This window comes from Lactuca virosa, chromosome 4, assembly GCF_052849685.1.
Source record: "Lactuca virosa cultivar CGN04683 chromosome 4, Lactuca_virosa_CGN04683_v6, whole genome shotgun sequence".
Taxonomy (NCBI): Eukaryota; Viridiplantae; Streptophyta; class Magnoliopsida; order Asterales; family Asteraceae; genus Lactuca; species Lactuca virosa.
Genome location: NC_136429.1, coordinates 281,827,893 through 281,854,921, shown reverse-complemented (window position 1 = coordinate 281,854,921; position 27,029 = coordinate 281,827,893). Strand labels below are relative to the sequence as shown.

General features: G+C 33.6%; 1 protein-coding gene across 1 annotated transcript in view; it reads left to right on the top strand.

Moving 5' to 3' along the window:
• The first annotated feature begins 1,505 nt into the window (after positions 1-1,505).
• LOC145105929 (uncharacterized) overlaps positions 1,506-27,029 on the top strand; it is a 37,930-nt gene continuing 12,406 nt past the window's right edge. Inside the window, exons 1-2 of the mRNA XM_079042990.1 lie at positions 1,506-1,536; positions 4,800-4,879. Coding sequence (XP_078899116.1) covers positions 1,506-1,536; positions 4,800-4,879 — 111 coding nt within the window. The remainder of the gene's footprint in view (positions 1,537-4,799; positions 4,880-27,029) is intronic.

Here is a 27,029-nt window from a genome sequence, read left to right as displayed (position 1 = left end):
CCGAGGAGCATGGAGAAAATGACAACAAAATTTTTCTTAAACAAACAATTATGCAATACACATTCACGTCCTAAATAAGATAAGGTATTCGAAAAGCAGTCCCAAAACGAGGACAACCCTAAATTTTATTCTAAATCAATTTTTGGCGGGTAGTTCTAGGCTCTTGATGATTATAAAGAAGAAACATAAACGAAAAATCAATGATTGAATGTACTTTTATTATTTTTTTTTTTGTTATAACTATAAAAAAGAAATGAAAATAGAATGATTTAATAAAGAAACTAATAAAAGTATGTTGCTATTAAATACCTTTGTAGTTAGATTATCTTTAATAGAAACCTACTTTTATTAGTTTGTTTAAAGCATTCTATTTTCACTTTTTTTTCATATTTATAATATATATAGTATCTTTTTTTTTCAATTATAGCATTATACTTTATATGTTATTTTGTTTTTTTCTTTATTATAACATCATACTTTTAATAGCAATGTAGTTTTTTTTTTTTTTTGTTTTCTGTTATAACTATCAAATGGAAATGAAAATAGAATCCTTTAATAAACAAACTAATAAAAGTATGTTGCTATTAATAACTTTTGTAGTTAGGTTTTCTTTAATAGCAATGTACTTTTATTAGTTTGTTTATTAAAAGCATTATATTTCACTTCTTTTTTATATATATAGTAATTTTAGCATCTTATTTTTGTTTTTTTTTCAATTATAACAACGTACTTTAAATATTTTGTTTTTTTTTTCTATTATAAGAAGTTGTACTTAAAAAATCATATTGCCTAATTACATACAAAAATATTAACTTATCATTAAGCACTTATCATGAATTTAAAGACAAACATTTGAACTTAACAATTAAGCACTTTATCACTTCATGCACTCAAACTAATAAACCTAAACAAGTAACACAAGCATACATATTTTACATTTTATACATACAATTTCATATCAACCTAAACAAGTAGCACAATCATACATATTTCACATTTTATACATACAATTTCAATTTCATATAAACCTAAATAAGTAAATTAACATTTTATACATACAATTTCAATTTCATATAAACTTAAACAATTTCAACTTAGTATAACATTTTATACACAATTTCAATTTCATATAAACCTAAGCAAGTAAATTAACATTTTATACATACAATTTCAATTTCATATAAACCTAAACAAATACAACAATCATACAAAGACCAAATAAGTAACACAATCATACAATCAAACCGATATTTCACATGGATAGCTTCCAAAAAACTATGTCGTTTTGATTTTTTGCACCATGGAATAAAAATAAATGGAAATTACATTTATCGTAACCTATACCGACAACTTTTCGTCGGCATAGGTTTTCAGAAGACTGTGAAAAAGTCCTCGTTTCCGCCGAATCTGTGGCGACGACATGTCGTCGGCATAACTTTTCAGGTCAAAGTTGGCAAAATCTATGGCGACGACACATCGTCGGCATAGCCCTTCTTTTAGCGACGATGGAATTCGTCGGGACAGGTGTGGTCATAGGTAGTTATTCTTGTAGTGATGCATGAAATATGGATTTTCTATTTGACATTGTTTACGAAGAGTCTGATGCTCATTTTGAATAATTTATTTATTTATTTATTTATATTTTGTAATTATTGTCTTTTTAAACCAGTTGCAATAGCTTGGATAGCGACAAAATTTCTTTGCTAAAAGATAGTATAATCTGTCGGTAATCCCTTGGTAAATCGTCGGTAAAAGTTTATGTCAGTCTTCTACCTTCTGTCAGTAATGTGTTAGTATTATTAGTTCGTCATAATTCTTTCGCTGATTAGCAATTAATAAGTCCATTAGAGTTTTGTACTGCGGCAAATCCGTCGCATTACCGACTGGTTTGCCGTCCGCAATATGATTGTTTTGTAGTAAACATATTTCCCAAATTCGAGATGAATGCACTTTCCCTAAAGAAAAAAAAAAGTAAACCTGTTTGTTTTTTTTTTTTTTAATCTACACTACTCATAACCTACTTCTAATACCACCTCCAATTAGACTTGACCCCTCAACCTCTAAAAGGGAGGACAACACCCGGTACCGCAGGGCTAAAACTCTTTGGTAGTAAACTTGTTTGTTGTTGGGGTATTATAATAGTACATAAAGTTGAAAGCATAATTAAACAACGGTATTCTTAAATGTGACATCGTGAGTTGTAATAATTCTATAAGGATCGCATTTGATTTGCTTCATGTATTAAAACAATTAATCATTGGCTCGATGAATCAAACACAATACTTAAAAAATGTTAATGATTAGACGTGTGGTTCATCTTTTTCTTATTTCCCTGTACGTACCTAGGGTAGATACATTTTGGTCTACTATATAATAGACCATGACTTTTGACGAAGAAGAGAATCAGTTATTGAAAGAATGTCAACACTAGCAACCATCGTTGTACCTAATACATCGTTTTATTCGACAACACATTTATAATTTGAGAAACATTCATTTAATAATAATTTATAACTAGGTGTGAGACCCGTATGTTATACGGATTTGATAAAACAAAAAATTAAATATAAAAGTTTAACAAAAATTTATTTAAATTTGAAATTTTAGAATTGAAACTTAAAATTTAAATTTAAAAAGAAACATATTGAATAGTACTAATATTGTAATTTATTAGTTATTTTCAATTAAAACAATTATTAATTGAAGTGTGCAAATATGATGTGTTAATTAAGAAAAAATAAAAAAAAAATGAGAAAATGACAAATGGAAAAAACATTTATTAAAAAATACCAAAAAATGACATGTGTCCAAGTTAATGAGAGAGTAACATATGGCAAAATTATTTTCATTTATTATGGAGGATACAATAGGTTAAAACTTGTGTATTAGAGTACATTTGACATATTAAAAAAACAATAAGTTTAAAAAATTATAATTTTCTAAGTTTGAAAAGGAGTAAACCTAGAATTACAAACAACATACAGAGAACAAAACATAGTCATCCTTAATTCCTTTGTGTGATGAATGATTCAATTCTACTGTTTTGATTTTAGAACATAGGGTTAAAAAACTTACAATTAGGATTCCGATATGTTAGAAGGGATAAAAATATGATCTATATATACGCCACCTCGTCGGGTCTCAACAATAGAACAACATAAAATATACTGAAAAAGTGATAAAATAGTAAGAATATATGTTCTGATGGAACGAATAAAACATCCAATTACATGACACCTTTTCAATATTTCCTTTCACGACATTATGGGTGTGTTCGACAAAATTAGCTGCTAGTGGGTAGCGGGTAGTTTGTAGTTTGTAGTGTTTTCTTAAACGCTACATGAAGTAGCATTTGGATTTGGAGCGTTTTGTTTAAACTAAACGCTAGAAACTTGTAGTGCCGAACGAAACTATCTGTTCAAAACGGTTCGTTTTGTCAAACGCTAGAAGGTAAAAGCTATCAAACGCTCCCAAACGCTCCCTGTCCATTCCATTCATCGCTTGCCAGCATCTCTATTTTGACTTCTTAAACCAATACACAACGATTTGCCGCCCACCCTTCCTTCACATCATTAATCGCAGCTGATGTCGTCAATTCCTTTATATGAAGCCCCATGCTCCCACTGAAGCTAGCTGCTCGCCACCGACGAACACGCCACCTCCCGCTTGTTAGCTTAATCTTTTCTTCTTCCCCTCTTATCATATGTGCCTTTCCCTCTCCACTTATTGGCACATGGTTCTCCATACCACCAAAGAGATATCAAGTGAAAAATGATATCTTTTTATTTTGATTTCGTTTAACCAATACTCCCTCCGTCCCAAAATTATTGTCTACGGACAAAAAATACACAGATTAAAAAAAACATTAATTACCACTAACTTTATTAAGTGAAATGGCAGTTGCACATTTTTGTTGCATTCAATTTCATAGTAGTTGCATTTAATTCCATGATAGGGTAACTAATAATAAGGGATATTTTGATAAAAAAAAATATTTATTTTTAGAAGTAGACTAATATTTTTGGAAAAACCAAAAATGAAACATAGACTATCACTACAAGAAATCTGAGCAATAGTGATCACACTAATACAGACAACACATGCATTAGTGGCGACACCATGGAATGTCGTCACTAATGCCTATTGTCGCCCCTATTGGTATCGTCATGCCTACGAAAAAAACTGTGATATTTCACCCCACATTTTTCATATGGTCGCAAATATTTTGCAAATGTTGCCTCTAATACTCCCGTCGTCACTAATAGTGTCGCCACTATTGCTCGCGATCTGTGTGCTCTCTTCTTGTCTAATTCAGACCCTCCATCTTGTAGACAATCCAATGGTCCACATTATATTCTCGTGATCTATAAACCAGCCTTGGATACCACCCACCACAATACTTACTCTCTCTCTCTCTCTCTCTATATATATATATATATATATATATATATATATATATATATATATATATATATATATATATATATATATATATAAACTACAACCGCCACCACCACCAACCTTGGCCACCAATCCACCACCACTAGAACCACCTTATTCTTGCAACACGTCATCATCTGCCACTATTTTCCACCATCAAACACCAATAGAAAACCCACAACATATTCGCCGTCAATCGATATTAGCCACCTTCAAGCACCACCTTCGTGAGGTTTACATTTATGAAATTGAGAGCTAAAAAGTTATAGAGAAAGAGACTGTTAGAGAGTTGAAGTAATAGACTTTTTTGTAATGTTAAAGTAAATAATTTTTGTGGATTTTTTTTGATATAAAAACAGATGTAAATGATGAACCTTTTGTAAGGAATAGATGTAGAAAAATGACAAACTCCATGAAAGATGAACAAGTTGGTCATAGAGTAATCTTGCAGTCAATAATTTTTTATCAAAAAATTAATGAGATATAGGGGCGACACTAATAGGGGTGACATACATCAATATAAATAGGGGCGACATCAATTGGAGGCGACATTCACATTAGTGACGATTTTTTAGCAATAGCTACGAGGCAATAGGAAAGACGTATTAGTGATGACGTGCCAGCTTTACAGACGATTTTTAAGGGCTTTAGTGACGACAGATGTCGCCCCTTTTGCCTTGATTCCTTGTTGTGTTATATTATTATCGAACGGAAGAAATAATATACAACTGACATAGTTATGCACTGAACGAGTTTTGCAAGTTAGTCTTCATCTTTTCTACATGACACATAAATGGATCCTTAACATGCTATGATAACATCTTTCTTGTAGTGTCCATACATGACGCGTTACATGTCGCCGCTAATACCCTGCGTCGCCACTAATGACAAGCTAATAGCGATCCGCATCAAACGAGCCCCATCCGTCCGAATTGTTTTCAATCCAAGGGTCGTGGAGGAACAAAAAAACGCGCTGACTTTTCCCTCCAGGGTGTCGCCGCTAATACTCATTTGTCGCCGCTAATACCGCGGCGTCTGAACATTATTAGCGGTGACAGAGTTTTAGCGGCGACGGAGAAGTATTAGCGCCAACAGGCCGATAGCGGCGACGACTTTGCATTAGCGGCGACTAATTGGCCATTAGCGACGAAACATTACTGGCGACCTTTTTGCAGCGATACGTCGCCGCTAGTACCTTTAGCGGCGACAGCCGCTTTCTTTCGCGGCAACAGGCATCGCCGCTAATGCCCGACTTTCTTGTAGTGTCCATACATGACACATAAATGGCTCTTTAACATGCTGTGATAACATCTTTGTGTAATATTATATATTAAAAGAGATTTAACATCAATTCTTTTAAATAATTATTTTAGATTAAAATAAAACAAAATAATAAATTTAATATGGACTATAATAAAATAATGCAGATTTAAGGTTAAAGATTATGTGAATTATAAATTAAATAACTACAAAAGAGATGAACTCAAAAAAAGATGGTTATGATCTAACCTCCTTGTTAAGTTCCTCAAATTTTGATTTAATTAATAAAACGACAAACAACACAACTTAATTAATTTTGAATTTTAAAAACCACATCGTCGTGTATCGATTTCGGTTAATCACATGGGAGGTCAATCACACCAAAGGGCAATGTACCGTTTTAACCATAAGATAAATGTGCTTGCAATTGCAAGTTCAAGTTTAGGTTCACTAAATTGAATGTAGAAGAATAAAGAGTTTGAGAAGTTCAAGTTTATGTTCATCAAATTCAAATTATCTTATTTCAATTGCAAGTTCAAGTTTAGGTTCACTTAACATTGAAATTTTATAGCCAACATCATAGTAGATTGAGTTTGATTCACAACTTTTCGTTTCATTATTTGCTCATGTAAAGCCGATATAAATTAACCTTCTTTTTCTCTATTAATTATCTCCAATCTTTGTCTTTCTTGTAGAAGTACCTATGTTATCTCAAAAAGATTTAAAGTATCATGATTTCTTGTAGGATTTCCTTTAGCTTCACTTTTCATAACCTATATGAAAATTCAAACACGCATGTACTCTGCTTCAACATTTTTTTTATTCAACACGCTAAAAGACCATTGAACAGTTGATTCCATTTTGACATAAGAACCTTCTGAATTTAAAAACCATGCAAAGTGATCAAATATAACAACATGCCCTATTTTTTCATACACCCAAATACATAGAGCCAGGTTTTTATTTCGAATCTTATATAAACTTATAGACATTAAGAAATAACAATGTACTTCCATAGAGTTGTTTACTATAACATCATACTTACATTTAAACATGTTACAACATTATACCTTGTAAAATCTACTAAGTTCTATCAAAATTAACCAACTCCAAATCAACTTTCAGTACAGTACTAGTAAGAAGAAACAAAAAGTGAAATGTCGTAATATGTAAGGCTTTTGATTTTTATACATCAGATATTTACTACTCTTTAACCAAATTACAATGTTATTAAATTCATGTTTATATATCATACCTAGACTCTCATTTACAAGTAATTGGAGAAGCTTTAGAGATTATGATCTAAAATAAAAATGTCCAGAAGATGGTGGACAAATCAAAGCACAATGTGGTGGTGTCAAGTTCTAAATATAATTCAAAGGTGGTAGACCTTTCAAGTCGCTCCACAAGCTATTGTCTCTAAACAGAATTTTCCTTACCAAAGGCTTGACACTTGAAGAGATAACATGCCATTTATCAAAACAAAAATCAAGTTCTTCACTATTGTAAATCTCCCTCAAAACACCCCCCTCTGTTTCAAACTAATCACCACAAAAAATAAACAATCTCTATTCATAAAGCTAAAACTTGTACCATAAAAAGGTGTCACCACTAAAAAGAAAATGTAAAAGATAATACCAGCACTCCAACTGTCAGTTTTAGGAAGAACAAAAAGTAATTGTTATAACAAGGTAGAGTTTTTAAATTACAATGCTTTAAGGAAGGCCTTGGGAGCGTCACCGTGATGAGCACACACAATTAAATGATTATCTAACCAACTGCCATTTTAGATATCCCTGCAAAGGCATGAATCATACATTCACAACTATCAATGATCATATGAGAATCACATGATACCGTGACTCAGTACCGGAAAACTTGTTGAAAGAACATTAAAAAAATAATTAATTTTTCATGTTTCAAACCACATCGACACCTATCAAAAAATAAATAATTATCATAAATTAACATCACATGACCTGCAACTATTTAAAATTTTTAGGTAAGACGCTATATACAAAAATCAAAGTGCATTTCTATTTCTCACAATATCCCTATTTTAAAAGTTTCATGATCACGAACCTCACACTTCCATGAAGAAGTGTATCAAGTGGTTGGGAAATCATTGTTGATACCTACACAAATTGATATTACTAAAAGTCAACTCATCTTCATCCATGAGATCCATCATATTGAGCAATAGCTTGAGTCATATTGTTTGAATGAAAATATTTGGAACTTAGGGAATATTGATCATCGTCAGTATCTTCTTTATTTCTTTTTGAAAATACTTTATATGAGTTTGAATGACTTAAATGATATGTTATTTTTGCGTTGTTACTTAGGTAAACATCATCATCATCTTCATTAGAGTCCCGATAATGATATAAGTAGTCATTCACTCTCCCATCACTGATTTCTTGCAAAGCTTGAAGCAAAAGAATAACGTCAGTATTGAAGATAAACAAAAGTTGTCAAAAACTTCTTTTAAACATGGAAGAACTAATATCAAAATAAGAAACCTGAAAATAGGTTGGTTTAACTCCAAAATTTAAAATTGGGTAAGAAATGAAATATTTTTTTGGATAGAAAATGGCAAGCTAGAAAGCTTACATAAATGTAATGGGTTTGACATTAAACATGACAGATCCCTTTCTGCTAGAAGTATGCGTTTAATCAATTGTTTGAATTAGGGCCAAATATATTTTAGACACACACTCTTCTCCTTAATCACTTCCATCCATAACAAACAAAATTCCTAAATATTTAAAATCAAACACAAGATTAAATTATTAGAATCCTTAAACCAAAAAGAAAATTGCCATGCAAAAATCTTAAAAACTAATAAGATAACCTAAAACAAAGGAAGAAACACAACAATGGTGGACGCAACAAGGAGTTAGCAACGATGGAAAGAGTTCAGAGGAGGATGCAACGTCTAGGTTAGGTTTTTTTTTATCTTGTGTCTTTATATGGAACAAGCATCTAGCATCGATGCAGAAAGAAAAAGTTGAACAATCACAAACCAAAAAATAAAAGATACATGAACCACAAACCAAGAAAAATACAGGAGGAAATCGAACACGAAAAAAAAACCTAACCTTTCTTGGTTAGAGAGGGAAGCATAATCAAAAATTGAGAAGTTCATGGAGGGAGATTTTTTGGGGATTAGTATTAATCATGAAACAAAGTAAGAGAAGACTAAATTGATAATTTAACTAGGTGAAATTCGTGGGAAAATCATCTCTAGATGCATTTAGGAGAAGACACGTGGCATAAATTGAGTTTTTATTAGAAGATGAAGACTTTATTTCAAGTGCTATCATTTCCTTTTCTTTTTATGAAATTTAGATCAATTTGAATTCTTTTTGCTCCTTTACTATTGATATTGATATTTTTACCTATTAAACTTATAAATAACAAATTGGCGATGTGGATTATGAAAATAAGTTAAAACTAAAAAAGAAACTAACTCATCATGCATGCAAAGTGTAAGAAATTTTGGGTAATAGAAACGCTTGGAAATTCTGAAAATTGTGGTTTCACTTTCAGATTAAAGTATTTGGGTGCTACTCCCAATATTTAATCGGATAAGACTCAGAATTGAAATCAAGAGCAAAAAATATGGTTGTTATGAATTCTGTGATTGTTGTTGTACCAGAAAAAATGATGACCAAAATGATTAAGTAGTTCATTTGTCTGAAAACTGTGAAAACAGTTTTCTTTGTCTAAAAACTACTCTAACTGTCAAAACCAAAACATTCACTAAAAACGGATTTTTAATAAAGGTCAAAATGAAGTCAAAAATCGGGTTCATTTACAGAAGGTTGTAATGGACTAGGGATGAGATTTAGAACCGGAAAACCGGACCGGAACCGTAACCGTAAGAACCGGACTATGTAAAACTGGTCCGGGTCCCGGGTTTAAAGAATGACTCTATCCGGGTTCCGGGTAATCCGGGTTTCGGGTCCTTCGGGTCCGGGTAAATCGGGTTTAAGAACGGGAACCGTGTTAGGAACCGCAACCGGTCTTAGGGGCCGGAACCGGTTTCTATAAAAAGTTTAAAACATGCATATCTCATTCGTTTGAAGTCGGATTGGCATGAGGTTTTTTCCATAGTATAGTTTATAATTTTAACATGATTTTAGACTATAATTTTTTCATTTTTGGGTTTATATTCATTGACTTATAGTCTTCCAAAGTCGGGATATCAAAGTTGGAAATTTTATGTTTTTTAAGCTTTTTTTATATTCTGTGATAGTTTAAAACATGTATATCTCATTCGTTTGAAGTCGGATTGGCATGAGGTTTTTTCCAGAGTGTAGTTTATAGTTTGTACATGATTTTAGACTATAATTTTATTATTTTTGGGTGTTTATTCATTGACTTATAGTCTCTCAAAGTCGGGATATCAAAGCTGAAAATTTTATGTGTTTCAGCTTTCTTTGTATTTTGTGATAGATTTAAAACATGCATATCTAATTCGTTTGAAGTCGGAATAGCATACGGTTTTTTCCAAAGTGTAGTATAGAGTTTGTACATGATTTTAGACTATAATTTTGTCATTTTTGGTTTCATATTCATTGATTTATAGTCTCCCAAAGTTGGGATATCAAAGCTGCAAATTTTCTTTTTTTTTCTCAGCTCTATTTTTGTATTTTGTGAAATTTTAAAACATGCATTCGACCCACTTTACCCGGTTCGCCGGGGTTTTCGGTTTTAGACCCACTTTACCCGGTTCCATTCGGCCCACTTTGATATTTCCGGGTTTTCCAGTTCTAGACCCACTTTACCCGATACCTTACCCGGAACCGAACCGGAACCGGTTCCTATATACCGGTCCGGTTTCCGGTCCTAAAAAATCTCGTTAACCAATTCCCAGGTTTTCCGGGTCCGGGTCTACCGGTCCGGGTTTGGACCCACTCTCATCCCTATAATGGACCCCGCCAGGGGTTGGCGCCCCTTAGACCCCGCTCCCAGGGGCGCTGCCCCCGGGCCCCTGTTCGTTTAGGGGTTTCACTCATAAATGACAATCTACTTTGAATCTTGAATAAATTTAAACAAATATGCACTCCACACCTTCCTTACTTGTTTAATATTCATCAAGATTGAATTTTGGTCAATAAGTCAATCCTTTACACTTAAATACACATTGATGATACAAAATCACCAACACAAAGTATATGAAATGTAGTAAAAGTAAAAGTTTCAGTATTAATTGTAGGAATGAAAATAGGTGTCCAAAACAAAATTTCCAAATGAAAATCATACAAACACCAATACACCATTATTTTGATTCGAATTTGAAACATATAGAAAATCCAAGCAAGACAAATAATATGGAATACACATCGTTTATCAAAGTGGAATGCGTTAATATTTTGTCTTTTTGAAATAGTCTAGAATTGTCTCTAAACTAATCTTTTTGGAAAGTTCTCTTACAAAATACAAACCCAATGAGTCATTTAAAAATCCATCTTGCATTTTATTTGGTAACCTTGTTATAAGGAGGCTCATTGCTGAAATTGATCTATTTATTGTTGTAGTAGATACAAAGAGAGTATGTATGAGACTAAATACTTGGTAAATAAGATTAAATTTACTAGCTCCTTTAGTCTTTATCAACCATTGACCTAATAGTAATATAGATGCCAACTTTCTATAATTTGCATACTGATTGACATCAACCTCGTACTGTTGAAGTTGCATCTTTAAATGTACTTTATCATAGTTATTGAATTATTCAAAATAAAACTTTCTTACTAATTGACATACATCACCATTTCGAAAAGGCTCACTAGCACTTTTAGGATCTAAATTATTGAAAGACGAACCAACTCTATTAAAAATATCATTGAATTGGTGGCTTGATTCCACTAATCGACTACTATGTTACTTAAATCACCATGCAGTTTCGATACCATACCCTACTGAAAAATAATCATAGAAGAATCTTTTCATCGCCTCAAAATATATTTAAAGGCGCCATCAACATCTCCAGAAACACAAAAAAGACATAACCCTAAGAACAGCAAACAAATACAAATTGATGGCTCCTTCGGCTTCCCCCCCCCCCTTTAACGTCCCAAAAATTAAGACAAACAAATTTTATTTTTATATTATTAAAACCATTATCCATAACAATATCCTAAACCATAGTGAAATCGGAGTATATCAATAAACATACAAAAACATCAGAGTCATGTAAATTGTGGAACAATATGGTGTGTCAGTGCAGTCATCCTAAGCTCTTCCCCTTTGAACCATCCTAAGCTCTTCCCCTTCGAACCAGAAGTACCTGAAACATAAATTGAAAACCGTAAGTATAAAGCTTAGTGAGTTCCCATAAACACCACATACCATACATATCAAACATATAATGGGCCCCACCCGACATCGGACCCGGCCTGGCATCGAGCCCTGCTCGAAAGAGATATTTCAGTCATCAGGCCCCGCCCGGTATACATGCAAACACATAAATGTTGGATTAGTGTCTAAGTCCATAACTATAATTGGTATGTACTTGACCCGAGAGTAGCATGGTCCATTTGGGTTGCATGGCACCGGAACAATCTGAAGGATGGATAATTGAGAAGAGGTTATTTATGGTTTACTAATATATTATAAGTTCTAATATATTAATATGAAAACATATTATTTGATTAGTATTGATCAAGAATTAATATGGAATTAATTTTGTGATCAAAATAGACTAATTAAATATATGGGGATTGATTATGTAAATCATTCATTCTTATAAAGTGGGCTTATGATCCATAGTTCTTTATGTTGGGTTAAACCTATGTGGTGAACCATGGATACTCCATGGAGGTTTTAACCCATGGAGCATGAGGGATATGAAAAGTCATTATGGTTTACATGGTGTAACCCTAGTTTGCCACACTATATAAGAACCCCTCTAGCTCATGAAATCGAACCGAAGGTAAGCTTACAAGAAGGCAAGTCGATTTTATGAAGTGCAAGTAACCTCTTCTCAAGTTCTTCCATTGTTAGTGCTGTTGTGTGATTCCATTTGACGTGCAACACTTGGGGCACTAAGTTCTTAAAGGCTTAAGGAATAAAGCTACAAGAAAAGGTATGTCATTCTACTAGAATTTGTATTACATATACTTCATGGTATGCTAGTTAGGATGAAATGTTGGAAAAATGAAAGTTTGCATGTATAACAGAGAAAACATAAATCCAAGGTTTCTAGGGTTGCATGCACACCTTAAGAGTGTTAGAATGCTTAAAACCCTTCAACGGTATTAGAGTCTAGGGTTGTTTTCAATTATACTTGATGTTACTTGCCTTAAGAGCTTGAAAAAAATCGTTTTTTGTGCTGTCTGGACAGTGGACTCGCCGAGTCTACTGGGGAACTCACCGATTTCACCTTATAATTCAACCAACTCACCGAGTCCGTTCATGTACTCGACGAGTTGGTGCCCCTGACAACAGATTTTCGAGTTTTAAAGCTGGAATTGGACTAGGATCATTACCCTAAACTGTTTTTGACCTTATAACCTGTTTTTAATGTGGTAATGATCATGCTTATCGAATTTAAAAGATAATTGTCAAAGTTTCATGTTTTGTATTAGTTTATATGGTTAGGATAATTACATGAAATTTGTTTGACATGAATTGTCTAGTTCTTATGAGTTTAATTTAGATCATAGACAAACCTTTTGATTTTCTTGTTAGAATTAGTTGATCTAAATGTGTTTTTATGAATTCCATAACTTGTCCTCAAGTTATGGAAAATGAAAAGTTTTTCTTCGAATTAGATCAAAAGTCTTTTCATTAAACGTATATTAAACTCAAAAGTTATGGATTCCACAAGTTTTTTGAATAGTTCAAAACTTGCCCTCAAGTTTTGGAAATTGTAAAGTTTCACCTTTTGAATACTTTAGTTCCAAACCTTAGAATTTTAAAAGTTTAAAATTCAACCTTTATACTATTATAATATTATAGGTTTAATATATATATATATATATATATATATATATATATATATATATATATATATATATATATATATATATATATATGTATAAGAGTAAAGTTAGTCTTGCCGTTAGTAGGCCTCATTCACGAAGTTGGTCTATAAGGGGGCTATAAGGTTACTGCCTATAAAATGGCAGTTTAATGGGTGTCCACTCTCACCCACCGCTTCCTTGACTGGTGGAGGGTCGTTAGCCGAACGGGTAGGATAGGACTCTAATTCTCCCTTCATTAAAAATATAATGATAAATATGAAGTAACTAAACACTTATAAAATTCCGAAATCTTAGTTACTTAGTAAAATGTGAATATGGTGCTAACCCATGAAATTGCACGTTGCACCTTGTTAAGTCGTTAGTGGAGCGTGTGTGGTTAACCGACACACTAATCTGGACTGACAGTGCTTCGCAAAGGTAGCTTGATGTTAATCATATATCAATGGAGCGTGTGTGGTTAACCGGCACATTGATTAGGTGGTTGTAACATTAGCTGTACCAAGCTAATTTGCATGGTTATTCACACCTTGTTTGTGATCTTTAGCATCCGAGTCACAAACTTGAAGGGCACAATCGAGATTTAAACATGACATTGAATGTTTCAATGAATCTCAAAGGATCTAGGAATTTCAATTCACTTAAAACCTAAAATTCTTTTTCGTTTTTCATGATGGAAATTGGTAAATCGTCATTTACCTACCTTCAAATATTTTGCAATTGGATTACGACATCCCTCTTCCAAATTGTAAAATATTGTGTTGGGTCCTAGCCTTAATATTTCATTTGGGTGTTATATTAAGGACTTGAATCATCTAACTTGAACTTCTCCCATTGTAGATGTCTAGTTCAGACAACTATGGTCTTCCCAAATCTTTTGGAACAAGCTTTCTTCTTAAAGATGATGTCCCGTGGTTGGATCGTGGAAGTCATACTTCACTTCCTCCACCTCCTCTAATAATTCTCCGTAACCCACAAGTTAAAAGACTTGAAAAAAAATCAAGGTCACTCAAGCCCTACTTGCAATGAAACATCAATATGGAAGGCTTGTGTGTACTCACGTCTTGGAGATGAAGTCATATATTGATAGGCTGAGAGTATTGGGTGTCGTTGTCTCGAGAAAGTTGGCTGTTGACTGGGTTCTTCAACCACTTCCTATGTCATATAGTGAGTTCATTAAGGACAACTATGTGACAGACTAGGACATGTCCCTAATTGATCTTACCTATTTGCTTGTTGCTGCTGAATCAGCAATGATTTGGCGCACTGGAAAAGCAAAATTGATTGGAAGATCTACTCCCCAAACTTCCATGGACATTACCAATGGAAACATTGGAAGTCCAGAAAAGATTTCTCTTTCCAAGGGAAAGAGAAAGGCTAAGTCTGAGATTGTCCCGTGTACCATTCCCAAAGAGTCTATATGTTTCTATTGCCAAGAGAAGGGGCATTGGTTGCGAAGCTGCCCTGACTACCTGAAAGATCTGAGAAAAGGTAGAATCGAAAATTTTGACTCTGCTTCATGTAAGTCTACTGTCTAACTCTATTAAATTCCTAATTGTTGATTCATAATACATGATGTGACTAGGTTGCACTTTGATGTTTTGTAGGATCATGCAAGGGAAGGAAGCTTAAAGGAAGAGTATGTTGAATCTGATCGCGAAGATGGATTTCAATAGCATGGTTCGAAGATCGGATTTTTTAGCTGCTGCTTAGGAGTTATGATAGATTTCTAGGAATATGTAATAACATAGTTTTCATTTGTAATTGCATTGTATGGAAAACTTTTTTCCGCATTTTATAAATAAATAAAATTTTGTTTTATTTTTATTATATCTCCTCGCAATGGCATTTATGAAAATTGATTTGTGTATGTTTTTATGTTAGCAATATGAATTTGATTCTTTCGTTTGTGGTAGTGTCGAGTATTTTCTAGATAAGGAAATATTCTCATCGCCCAAGATTCAATTGGACAGAAACTTGGAATCATGCAATTTGCATTGTATGATGAATGAGAATTTTCATCTTTTGTAAATTAAGACTAACTCCTTGTTCACATGTATATGTGAGTCAAGTGAAGGACTGGGGGATCGGGTACACTGAGCGTGCGCTGGCCAAGATCCACCACAAAGATCAATAAGACTATATGTCATGATTTGCTAAAGTTTAGTAAACATGGTTATGCTTACAAGTTTAAGTATAATTCTGAAACATTGGAAAAGGTTCAATGTATGGCAGAACGAATGAGAAGAATCAAATTAGGCAGAAATATAAAACTTTCTCCAATCTGAATAGATGGGAGAGTACTTTAGTATCGTGTTTTATGATCATCTTAATGTTTATAGAAAAATCATTTCACAATTGATCCTCTAAAGACATCTTAGTGCATTTGTATGGCTAAGAAGAGGAATCGTGAATTGTTGAAATAGTTTAAATCTAGAAGATAAGTCCTACTTCGGTCCCAAAACAAGTCTTAGAGTCATACTCCAATATTGTAACCTTAAGTGACATAATCTTAAGAAAAGGTTTAAAACACTTATCAAATCTAGAGTAAAAGGTTTCTACTCTTGTAGATTTGAAATTGGTAAGTTGTGATGTTTTGGATAAAACAATGACCAACTAAGGCCAATTGTGTGAAGTGTTTGTCTTGATAAGAATCCGCACTAACTCTTGAATATTTGTTTTGTCAAGGAATGATTCATGACAAGAGACACTTATATGTCACGAGGGCAGCGAGAGTCTTAAAGATCTTGGAAAAGCTTCAAGAACTAATCAAGAATACAACCTATTGTTTATCACTAGCACAAGACTTGAGGTTTATAACCTATCGTGTTGACATATTCTTGTTTCTGTGCCCATTCCAGTTAAAGTTGACCATGCATGTGAGTTCTGAGAGTTCTTAGTTGGTTGCATAACAACCAGGAAGAAATGGTATGCCCTTTGCTGCCAAGTGGCAAGAAATTGAGATTGAACAAGTTCAGTCCATATGACCTTGGATTTGTCACTAACCATGTCTTGTGATTATGGTCATGACAAAATCACATGGATAGGAACACATACACCATAAAATCTAAGTTTCAAAAGGTTTCTCTCCGATTAATGAAAATGATTGTGAGGAAACGCTTTCACTAAGTAGATTTTAAGGAGATAGAATTGTGATATTTGCATTCTCTAAATTCAATTATGATTACGACATACCTCTGATGGGTTATGAGCATAACATCATTCCTATGGTGTTCATGCAACCCTAATTGCTTTGATCTAGGTTTTTCTAAGTAAACATACAACATTGAATACCAAAGCAATAAACTCTAATTGACTAGCACACAAATCTGAAATTGACATATGATTACGGTTAAAATCATTACCTTGATTGTTATGTAGCAATAATAATCACAAACCTTCTAGATCTCGACTTTTGAAAGCTTAGTGCCTCAAGTATTTCACCTCTAATGGAGTCACAAACACCATGAGCAACAAGATGACTTAGGAGAAGGAGGAGGAGGCTCAAAACATGTTCTAGGGTTTTCTCCAAGAGTTAGCCATGTTTTTGGGGCCTTAGGGGTTCCTTATATAGGTAGGCTAATAGGGTTTTCAACTAGGAAACCCTAATTTGACTGCTTAGGCCCTAAGCAGCCCATGGACTCCTTCTAGAACACCCCTTGGATGAATTCCTTATGGGATTCCCATAGAATTCGTCCAATCTATGTTCCAAGGTGATCCATAGCCCAATTGCAATTATCTTATAATTACAATTCCAGTCCCCTAAGTTTAATTAATCTCTTTTGAACACAAAATTAATTCTTGACCAATATTAATTAAACAATATGATTTCTCCTTTAATATATTATTCTCATAATATATTAATAAATCATAATTAATCCTCTTTCTCCTTAATTCATCCTATCAGTTGCTACGGTGAAGGCAACCCAGAAGGACCATGCTCACAATCGGGTCAACTATATACCAAAATAGTTATGGGCTTATACACCTAATCCAACACTCTCCCACTTGGATAAGTCTAATAACAATTTTGCATATGACTTCACATCCTGATCAGCAATCGTAGCTTTCAAAAGCCGTTGTCGAACTCTGATCTTATCAGAAACGTGTCCTTTAGAAAAGGTATCATATATTCCTCCATTCTAGATATCGTATGAACTGAGACATGGATTTTAATCATACTATCTGTTCATGTGTTGTTTCCCGATTTCCGATTTATGACGACTGACAAAAGAGTACAATTGAACACGTCAACTTATTCCCAGCTTGGCCAAGCGCATAGGGTGTCATCGATAAATCATCGAGGGGCCCACATATATCGCTTTTATCCCACATTGGGTAAAAGGTACGGATAAACTTCGACTCAAATGCTCGCTTGTACTTACTCATCAAATTACACACAACAATATGTTTTATAACACCAAGATACTGGTGTGTTTACATATTATCAATCTGCAACCGACTTGTAAATTACAACTCACACATCTCGGTTTCAAGAATATAAGATATTATCGTCTCACCAATCACTCGTGATAAAATCCATGAAGCGATCCAAGTGAGCATGGGTTTAATCCAATGCTCAAATCTCAATTCATAAGCACTCATGAAGGTTGTAGCAAAGTTTTGCTATGTCTAATACATTTTAGACAATCTACAAACCAATTTACGACAGTCTTCTTTCATACCTACTTCCAAAGTATGAGCGACTGTGGATGGTTTGAATAATCTCATTATTCGGGAGGTCAAAACATGCAAAGTGAAACACAATAATAATCGAATCCAATATGGCCCCAAACTTTTGAGTATAGATAAAACTCCTTTTATTTAGTCACCATATTGATTACACATTATGCATTGTATAATGTTTCGGATAATCAACTTGTTACTTGAATTATAGCAACAGTTGTCCCATGCACCAAGCAAGCATAGTTTGTTTACCTATGGTCCATACTTTGTGAAATAGATCAATTGAAAACATTTCCAATGATGCTCATTTTACAACTACTAATCCTTATCGTTAGTGTAAAAACACAAAATTCTCGCCACTACTAGAATATGTTAGATTCTAACATTTTATGCAATGATCCTTTTGTATTCTTATTGCACAATAGTCACTAAGACTTTGCCAATGCAATTACAATGTATTCTATGAAGTCTCACATTCAAAGTACATTCCTTTGAACATCCTTCTTGCATAAAAGTTTCTAATCTAGACATAAATTCTTAACGTCAAACTCCAAATATGGAAACATTTCCATATTCGCCATATGACAACTCATTCTAAATAGAGTCTTATCCATTCATAATAACGTCAATATGTTCCATTCAATACTTTACTTCCAACTGCGCACAAGCGACCAATCCTTAGCGAACCTCATATTGTCCTTGACAGTTGTTTAATCAATTTAGTCAAATCCGGTTCTGATCCTTTTCCCTCTTAATGCCCTAAGCATTTGGAAAATCAGAACGGCCGAATATTATAGCATATGCAATCGATCCTATACCCAAAGCGTATGGGACGCGATTCATAATGTCTTACATAAAGACATGATACTTTACCAGTCTCCTGCTATAATATTTCTAGTTGCCATATTCTCATAATTTTGATTATGAAGAGGGATGTCGTAATCATAACCGAATTTTGAGAACGGAATTATCCTTTCCATATATAGAATTTCCTTACGCTGAACCATTTCAACATAACATTCATATATATTTGACTAAATTTGACTAAAATTTCTCGATCCAAGCTTTTAGATTTTGAAACGAAGTATAATATTTTCTCCCTTAATTATAGCAAAACAACTTTTAATCCCTGCAACTTTGCAAAGTGAAACTTTTGTTTTCTATAATTAACATTGCTTCATTGAAATACTTGATATAATGATCATGCTCCCACTAACATGATGATTATCTTCTTACCAGCATAATACTTATGCTCCCACTAGCTTTGACATGTATTCAAAAAACAGCTGGACTTCTATAAATCAATACTTATTGACTTCCGAAAGTTCATATTTATGATACGAGATACTATGATAAGCCTTTATCTAAGCTTTTCAAACTCATACACCTTTACTCAGATATATCATACGTGTGTCTAAACAATTTCAGAACTTACAACAATAAGTCTTAATTTTTCAAACTAATTGCCAAATCTCACAATTCGAACTATGAAGAGGGATGTCGTAATAATAATCGAGTTTGAGAATGCAATTTACATAATCGCTATCTCCTTAAAATATCTCTTAGTGAAAGCGTTTCCTCACAATCATTTTCATGAAGCGGAGAGAAACCTTATGACACTTAGATTTTAGGGTGTATGCGTTCCTATCCATGTTACTTTGTCATAACCATAATCATAAGATAATGTTTGTGACAAATCCAAACTCTTATGGACAGAACTTGTTCATTCTTAATTTTTTGCCATCAAGGGTCCTACCATTGCTTCCAAGTTATTTAGTAGCTCACCTATACTAGTCACTGCACTTTCATTGAACAAGTTGCTAGCCTTTATGCAGTCAATTGAGAACTCGTAGAACTCATATGCATAAGTAACTTTACTGGAATGGCAAAATGTGTCAACATGATAGGTTACAAACCTCAAGTCATGTGCTAGTGTCTAATAGGTTTAATCTTGATTAGTTCTTGAAACTTTTCAAGATCATTTAGACTCCCACTGACCTCTTGACATATAAGATTCTCTTGTCAAGAAACATTTCTTGAAAAACAAATAGTCAAGAGTTAGTGCGGATTCTTATCAAGACAAACACTACACACATTGGTCTTAGTTGGTCTTTGTCTTATCCAAGACATCACAACTTACCAATTTCAAACGTGCAAGAGCAAGAAAACATTTTCCTACTTCACATTTGATGAGTGTGTTCAACCTTTTTCTTAAGATTATGTCACTCAAGTCACAATCTTTGAGTACGACTCTAAGACTTGATTTTGGAACAAAGTATGATTCACCATTTTGATTTAACCATTTCAACAGTTTCTGATTCCTCTTCTTATCCATACTAGTGTACTAAGGTGTCCTTAGAGGATCAATTGTGACACGTTATATAATCACTAAGTTAATCATAAAACAGATACTTAAGTACTCTCCCATCTTTTCAGATTGGAGAAACTTTTATCTTTCTGCCTAATTGATTCCTTTTATTCGTTCTGCTATTCATTGAAACTTTTCCAATGATTCAGAATCATACTTAATCTTTTAAGTATAACCACATTTACTAATCTTTTAGCAAATCATGACGAATACTTTATCGTTCTTTGTGGCGGACTTGACCAGTGCACAACATTGTGTACCAGATCTCCTAGTCCTTCACTTGACTCACATACTTATGTGAACAAGGAATTAGTCTTAATTTCCCAAATATGTAGGTTCTCCTTCATCACATAATACCAGTTGCATGATTCCAAGTTTCTATCCAATTGAAACTTGGGTGATGAGAATCTTTCCTTATTTGGTAAATTTCTAACATTACCACAAATAACATAACTATGAATCAAATCCATTCACAATATTGCTAACAATAGAAACATTCAAACACCAATTTTCATAAAATCCATCGCAAGGAAACATAAATAAGACAAAAAACAAAATTTATTTTATTGCGGAAAAATCTTGTCCTTACAATGCGATTACAAACGAAAACTATGTAAATATTATTTAGCAATCTATCCTAACTCAAAAGTAGCAGCTAAAAATCCGATCTTTGAATCATGCGATCGAAATCCATTTCTTCATGACCAAATTCAGCTCACTTCTTTCTTTTAAGTTTCCTTTTTCTTTGATCCTACAAAACACCAAATGTAATATTATCACATTATGTATTAGGAATCTAAAAAAGAACTCAATAGAGTTAGATAGTGGATTTTTACTTGAAGCAGAGTCATACATCTTGACTCTCCCATCTCTTAGATCTCTCAGGTAGTCAGGGCAGCTTCGTGACCAATGCCCCTTCTCTTGGCAGTAGAAACACACAGATTCTTTGGGAATGGCAGAAGGGACTATCTCAGACTTAGCCTTTCTCTTGTGTAGAGAACAATTTTCTGGACTTCCAATGTTGCCATTGTCCATAGAAGGTTGAGACATTGATTTACCAGACAAATTTGCTTGACCAGTCCGCCAGATCATTTCTGATTCAGCAGCAACAAGCAAATAAGTCAAATCAATGAGGGTCACGTCTCGGTCCATCATATAGTACTCTCTAATGAACTCACTATATGAGTCAGGAAGTGATTGAAGAACCAAGTCAACATCCAGCTTCCTAGAGACTTCGACACCCAACATTCCCAATCTGTCAATATACAACTTCATATCCAAGACATGAGCACATACATACTTTCCATCTTCGTGTTTGTTTGCCAATAGGGCTTGAGTGACCTTGAACTTTTCAAGTCTTCGAACACATGGTTCATGGAGAATTATTGGAGGAGGTGGAGGTAGTGAATCGTGATTTCCATTTCCACAATCCAATCGTGGAACACCATCTTCAAGTGGAAAACTTTTTCCAATGGATTTAGGAAGACCATAATTATTGGACTTTGACATCTACAAAACGGGAGAAATTCAAGTTAGTTGATTGAGTCCTTAATAAAACACCCAAATGAGATATTGAAGCTAGGACCCAACACAATATTCTATAACTTGGAAGAGGGATGCCGTAATCCAAATAGCAGAACATTTGAAGGTAGATACGTGACGATTTACCAATTTCCACCATGAAAAACGAAAATTGAAGGTTTAAGTTTTAAATGAATTGAAACTCCTAGATCTTTTGAGATTCATTGACCTTTTCAATGACATTTTTAATCTCGATTATGCCCTTCATTTGTGACTGGGATGCCGAGGATCACAAATAAGGTGTGAATAACCATGCGAATATACGTGGTGCACTCAATGTCATTATCACCTAATTAATGTGCCGGTTAGCCACACACGCTCCATTGATCTATGACAAACATCGATTCACCCTTCGCTACCAATTCCAATCCCAACTTAGTGCGCCGGTTAACCATACACGCTCCACTAATTGTCTCGGCAAGGGTACAAAGTGTCATTCCATGGAATTACATCAAATTCACTTTTTCCTAAATTAACTAAGATTTGGGAATTTATAAAAGCGTTTAGTTACTTCGTATTTCATTATACTTATAATGGAAGGTTGTGTCCTATCATACCGTTCAGCTAACGACCCTCCACTAGTCAAGAGTGCGGTGGGTAAAAGTGGATACTCAATGGCGGTCATTTTATAGGCCGCTTCCTTAAGCACCCCTTATAGACCAGCTTCGTGAATGAGGCCTACTAACGGTAAGACTAACTCTTTACTCATACATATATAATATTAGACATTTAATTTTATATATAGTATAAGGATGTATTTAACACTTTTTAAATACTAGGTGGTCTAATTCAATAAATTATACTTTTAATTTAATTAAATATAAACCAAATCATTATGGATTTATTAACTCTCTTTTAATTATATATTTAATTAACTTAATAAAACCATAAGGGTGTAATTTGAACTTTTTCAAAAAACTAGGGTCTTAGAATTTAATATTTCAAAATTAATACCTTTTAATTTAAATTTTAAATTCCAAAACTTGAGGACAAATTTTGAAACCTTTCAAAATATTAGGGTTTAACTATTTAAATTTCAAAACTAAAACTTTTAAGTTCAAATTTAAACTATAAAACCGATAGTATGCAATTTGAATCTTTTCAAACTTACTAGGTCAAATATTTGACTCATAATAATCCTATATTATCCATATTTAACCAAATCCATTAATTTTGATAAGGATAATCATTCCAAACATAAAAAAATCGATTTTAGGCAATAAAAACAAGTTTTGGTAATTATCCTTAACAAAATCTGCTCAAAAAATCGAAAATCCCGGCAATAGCACACTGGACTCGCCAAGTTCAGCAAAAAAATTCAATTTTTTTAATCCTTTGGCAGTTCACTTTTTGCATCTATTCACTAGAAAAACGACCTAGGCTCTGATACCACTGATGGGTTATGAGCATAACATCATTCCTATGGTGTTAATGCAACCCTAATTGCTTTGATCTAGGTTTTTCTAAGTAAACATACAACATTAAATACCAAAGCAACAAACCCTAATTGACTAGCATACAAATCTGAAATTGACATATGATTAGGGTTAGAATCATTACCTTGATTGTTATGTAACAATAACAATCACAAACCTTCTAGATTTCGACTTCTAAAAGCTTAGTGCCTCAAGTGTTGCACCTCTAATGGAGTCACAAACACCATGAGCAACAAGATGACTTAGGAGAATGAGGAGGAGGCTCAAAAAACGTTCTAGGGTTTTCTCCAAGAGTTAGCCACGTTTTTGGGGCCTTAGGGGTTCCTTATATAGGTAGGCCATTTGGGCTTTCAACTAGGAAACCCTAATTTGACTGCTTAGGCCCTAAGCAGCCCATTGACTCCTTCTAGAACACCCCTTGGACGAATTCCTTATGGGCTTCCCATAGAATTCGTCCAACCTATGTTCCAACGTGATCCATAGCCCAATTGCAATTATCTTATAATTACAATTCCAGTCCCCTAAGTTTAATTAATTTCTTTTGACCACAAAATTAATTCTTAATTAATTCTTAACCAATATTAATTAAACAATATGATTTCTCCTTTAATATATTATTCTTATAATATATTAATAAATCATAATGAATCCTCTTTCTCCTTAATTCATCCTATCAGTTGCTATGGTGAAGGTAACCCAAAAGGACCATGCTCACAATTGGGTCAAGTACATACCAAAATAGTTATGGGCTTAGACACCAAATCCAACAACCTCTTCATAATTTCAATTGTGAGAAATGGCAAGGGGTCTAAACATTTCAGACTTATGGCTGTAAGTTCTAAAAATTGTTAAGACACACATGTGAGCTATCTAAGGAAAAGTGTATGATTTTGAGAAGCCTAGATAAAGTCTTATCGAAACATCTCATATCAGAAATCTGAACTTTGGTAAGAAAGTCAATAACTATTGATTTCTAGAAGTCCATCTGATTTCTAGGTACATGTCAAAGCTAGTGGGACCACAAGTGTTATGCTAATAAGGATGTAATTATTATGCTAGTGGGAACATAATCAATTATGATGAATGTTGCAAGTTAGCAATGTTAATTATAGAAAACAAAAGTTTCAATTCGCAAGTTGCAGGGTTTGAAATGTTGTTTTGCTATAATTAAGGGAGAGGAATTCATACTTCATTTCAATTCTAAAAGCTTAGGTTGAGATTTTGATCAAATTTAGTCAAATATATATGAATTTTATGTTGGAATGGTTCAACATAAGGAAATTCTATATATGGAAATGTTAATTGCATTCTCAAAATTTGATTATGATTACGACATCCCTCTTCATAGTCAAAATTATGAGAACTTGGCAAAAAGAAATGTTATAGCAAAAGACTGATCTAATATCATGTCTTTATGTTAGACATTATGAATCGTGTCCCATATGCTTCGGGTATAGGATCGATTCATATGCTATAATATTCACGTTTTCTAATTTTCCGAATGCCTAGGGCATTTGGAGGGAAAAAGGAATAGAACAGGATATGACTAAAGTGGTTAAAAAACTGTTAAGGACAATCTAAGGTTCACCAAGGATTGGTCGCTTGAGGATAGTTGGAAGTATAGTAATGGAAGGACCATGTTGACATTATTATGAATAGACAGGAGTCTATTAATAATGAATTGTCATATGGCAAATATAGAATGTTTCCACATTGGGAGTTGAAGAATAGATGAGAAAGTTAGAAAATTTTATGCAAGAAGGATTTTCAAAGGAATGTACTTTGAATTTGAGACTTCATTTCCATGGAATTGTCTTGTAATAATCTTCAAAGGAATATTTTGTAATATCATTGGTCAAGTCTCTGTGACTTTTGGCACCTAGACATTACAAAAGAATCATTGCATGATAGTTTAGAATCTAACACTTTCTAGCAGTGACAAGAATTTGGAATTCTTACACTTGCAATAAGGATTTGGAATTTTGAAATGAGCATCATTCAAATGTTTTTCAATCTATTTCGATCTATTTCACAAAGTAAGGACCATAGACAAACATAGTGTCCATTCTTGGAGCATGGTGTAACTATTGTTTTAATTCAAGTATTAAGTTGATTATTCGAAACATTATACAATGAATGATGAGTAATCAATATGGCTTAAAAGTTTTGGGGGGATATAGGATTAGTATTATTCTTGTGTTTCACTTTGCATGTTTTGACTTCCCGAATAAATAGGTTATTCAAACCATCCACAATCGATCATACTTTGGAAGTAGGCATTGAGGCAAGACTGTCATGAATGGGTCTGTAGTTTGTCTAGGACAAGGTGGCTGCAGTGTTCATGAGTACTCGTGGAATAAGATTCGAGTATTGGATTCAACCCACGCTCATTTGAATCACTTCATGGATTTTATCACGAGTGCTCATGAGACGATAATATCTTATATTCTTAAAACAGAGACATGTGAGTTGTAGTTGCGAGTCGGTTGCACATTGACATATGTAAACGCACCAATAACTTGGATGTTATAAACATATTGTTGTGTGTAAGATGTGTAAGTACAAACGAGCATTTGGGTCGAAGTTTATCCTTTCCTTTTACCCCATGTGTATAAAAGCGATATATGTGGGCCCCTAGATGATTTAGTGATGACACCAGGCCTGGACTGATTTGATTTCTTCAATTAGTCGGTCGTCATAAATCGGAAATCGGGAAACAACAGATGGATAGAGAGAATGATTATAATCCATGTCTCAGTCCATATGATATCTAGAATGGAGGAATATATGATCCCTTATCTAATGGACACATCATTGACTGGGTCAGAGTTCGACAGCGGCTTTTAAGAGCTACGATTGCTAGTCGGGTTATGGAGTCGTACTTGCAATAATAGTTATTAGACTTATCCAAGTGGGAGACTGTTGGATTAGTGTCTAAGTTCATAACTATAATTGGTCTGTACTTGACCCGAGAGTAGAATGGTCCATTTGGGTTGTATGGCACCAAAACAATCTGAAGGATGGATAATTGAGAAGAGGTTATTTATGGTTTATTAATATAGTATAAGTTCTAATATGTTAATATGAAATCATATTATTTAATTAGTATTGATCAAGAATTAATTTGGAATTAATTTTGTGATCAAAAGAGACTAATTAAATATATGGGGATTGATTATGTAAATCATTCATTCTTATAAAGTGGGCTTATGATCCATAGTTCTTTATGTTGGGCTAAACCCATGTGGTGACCCATGGATACTC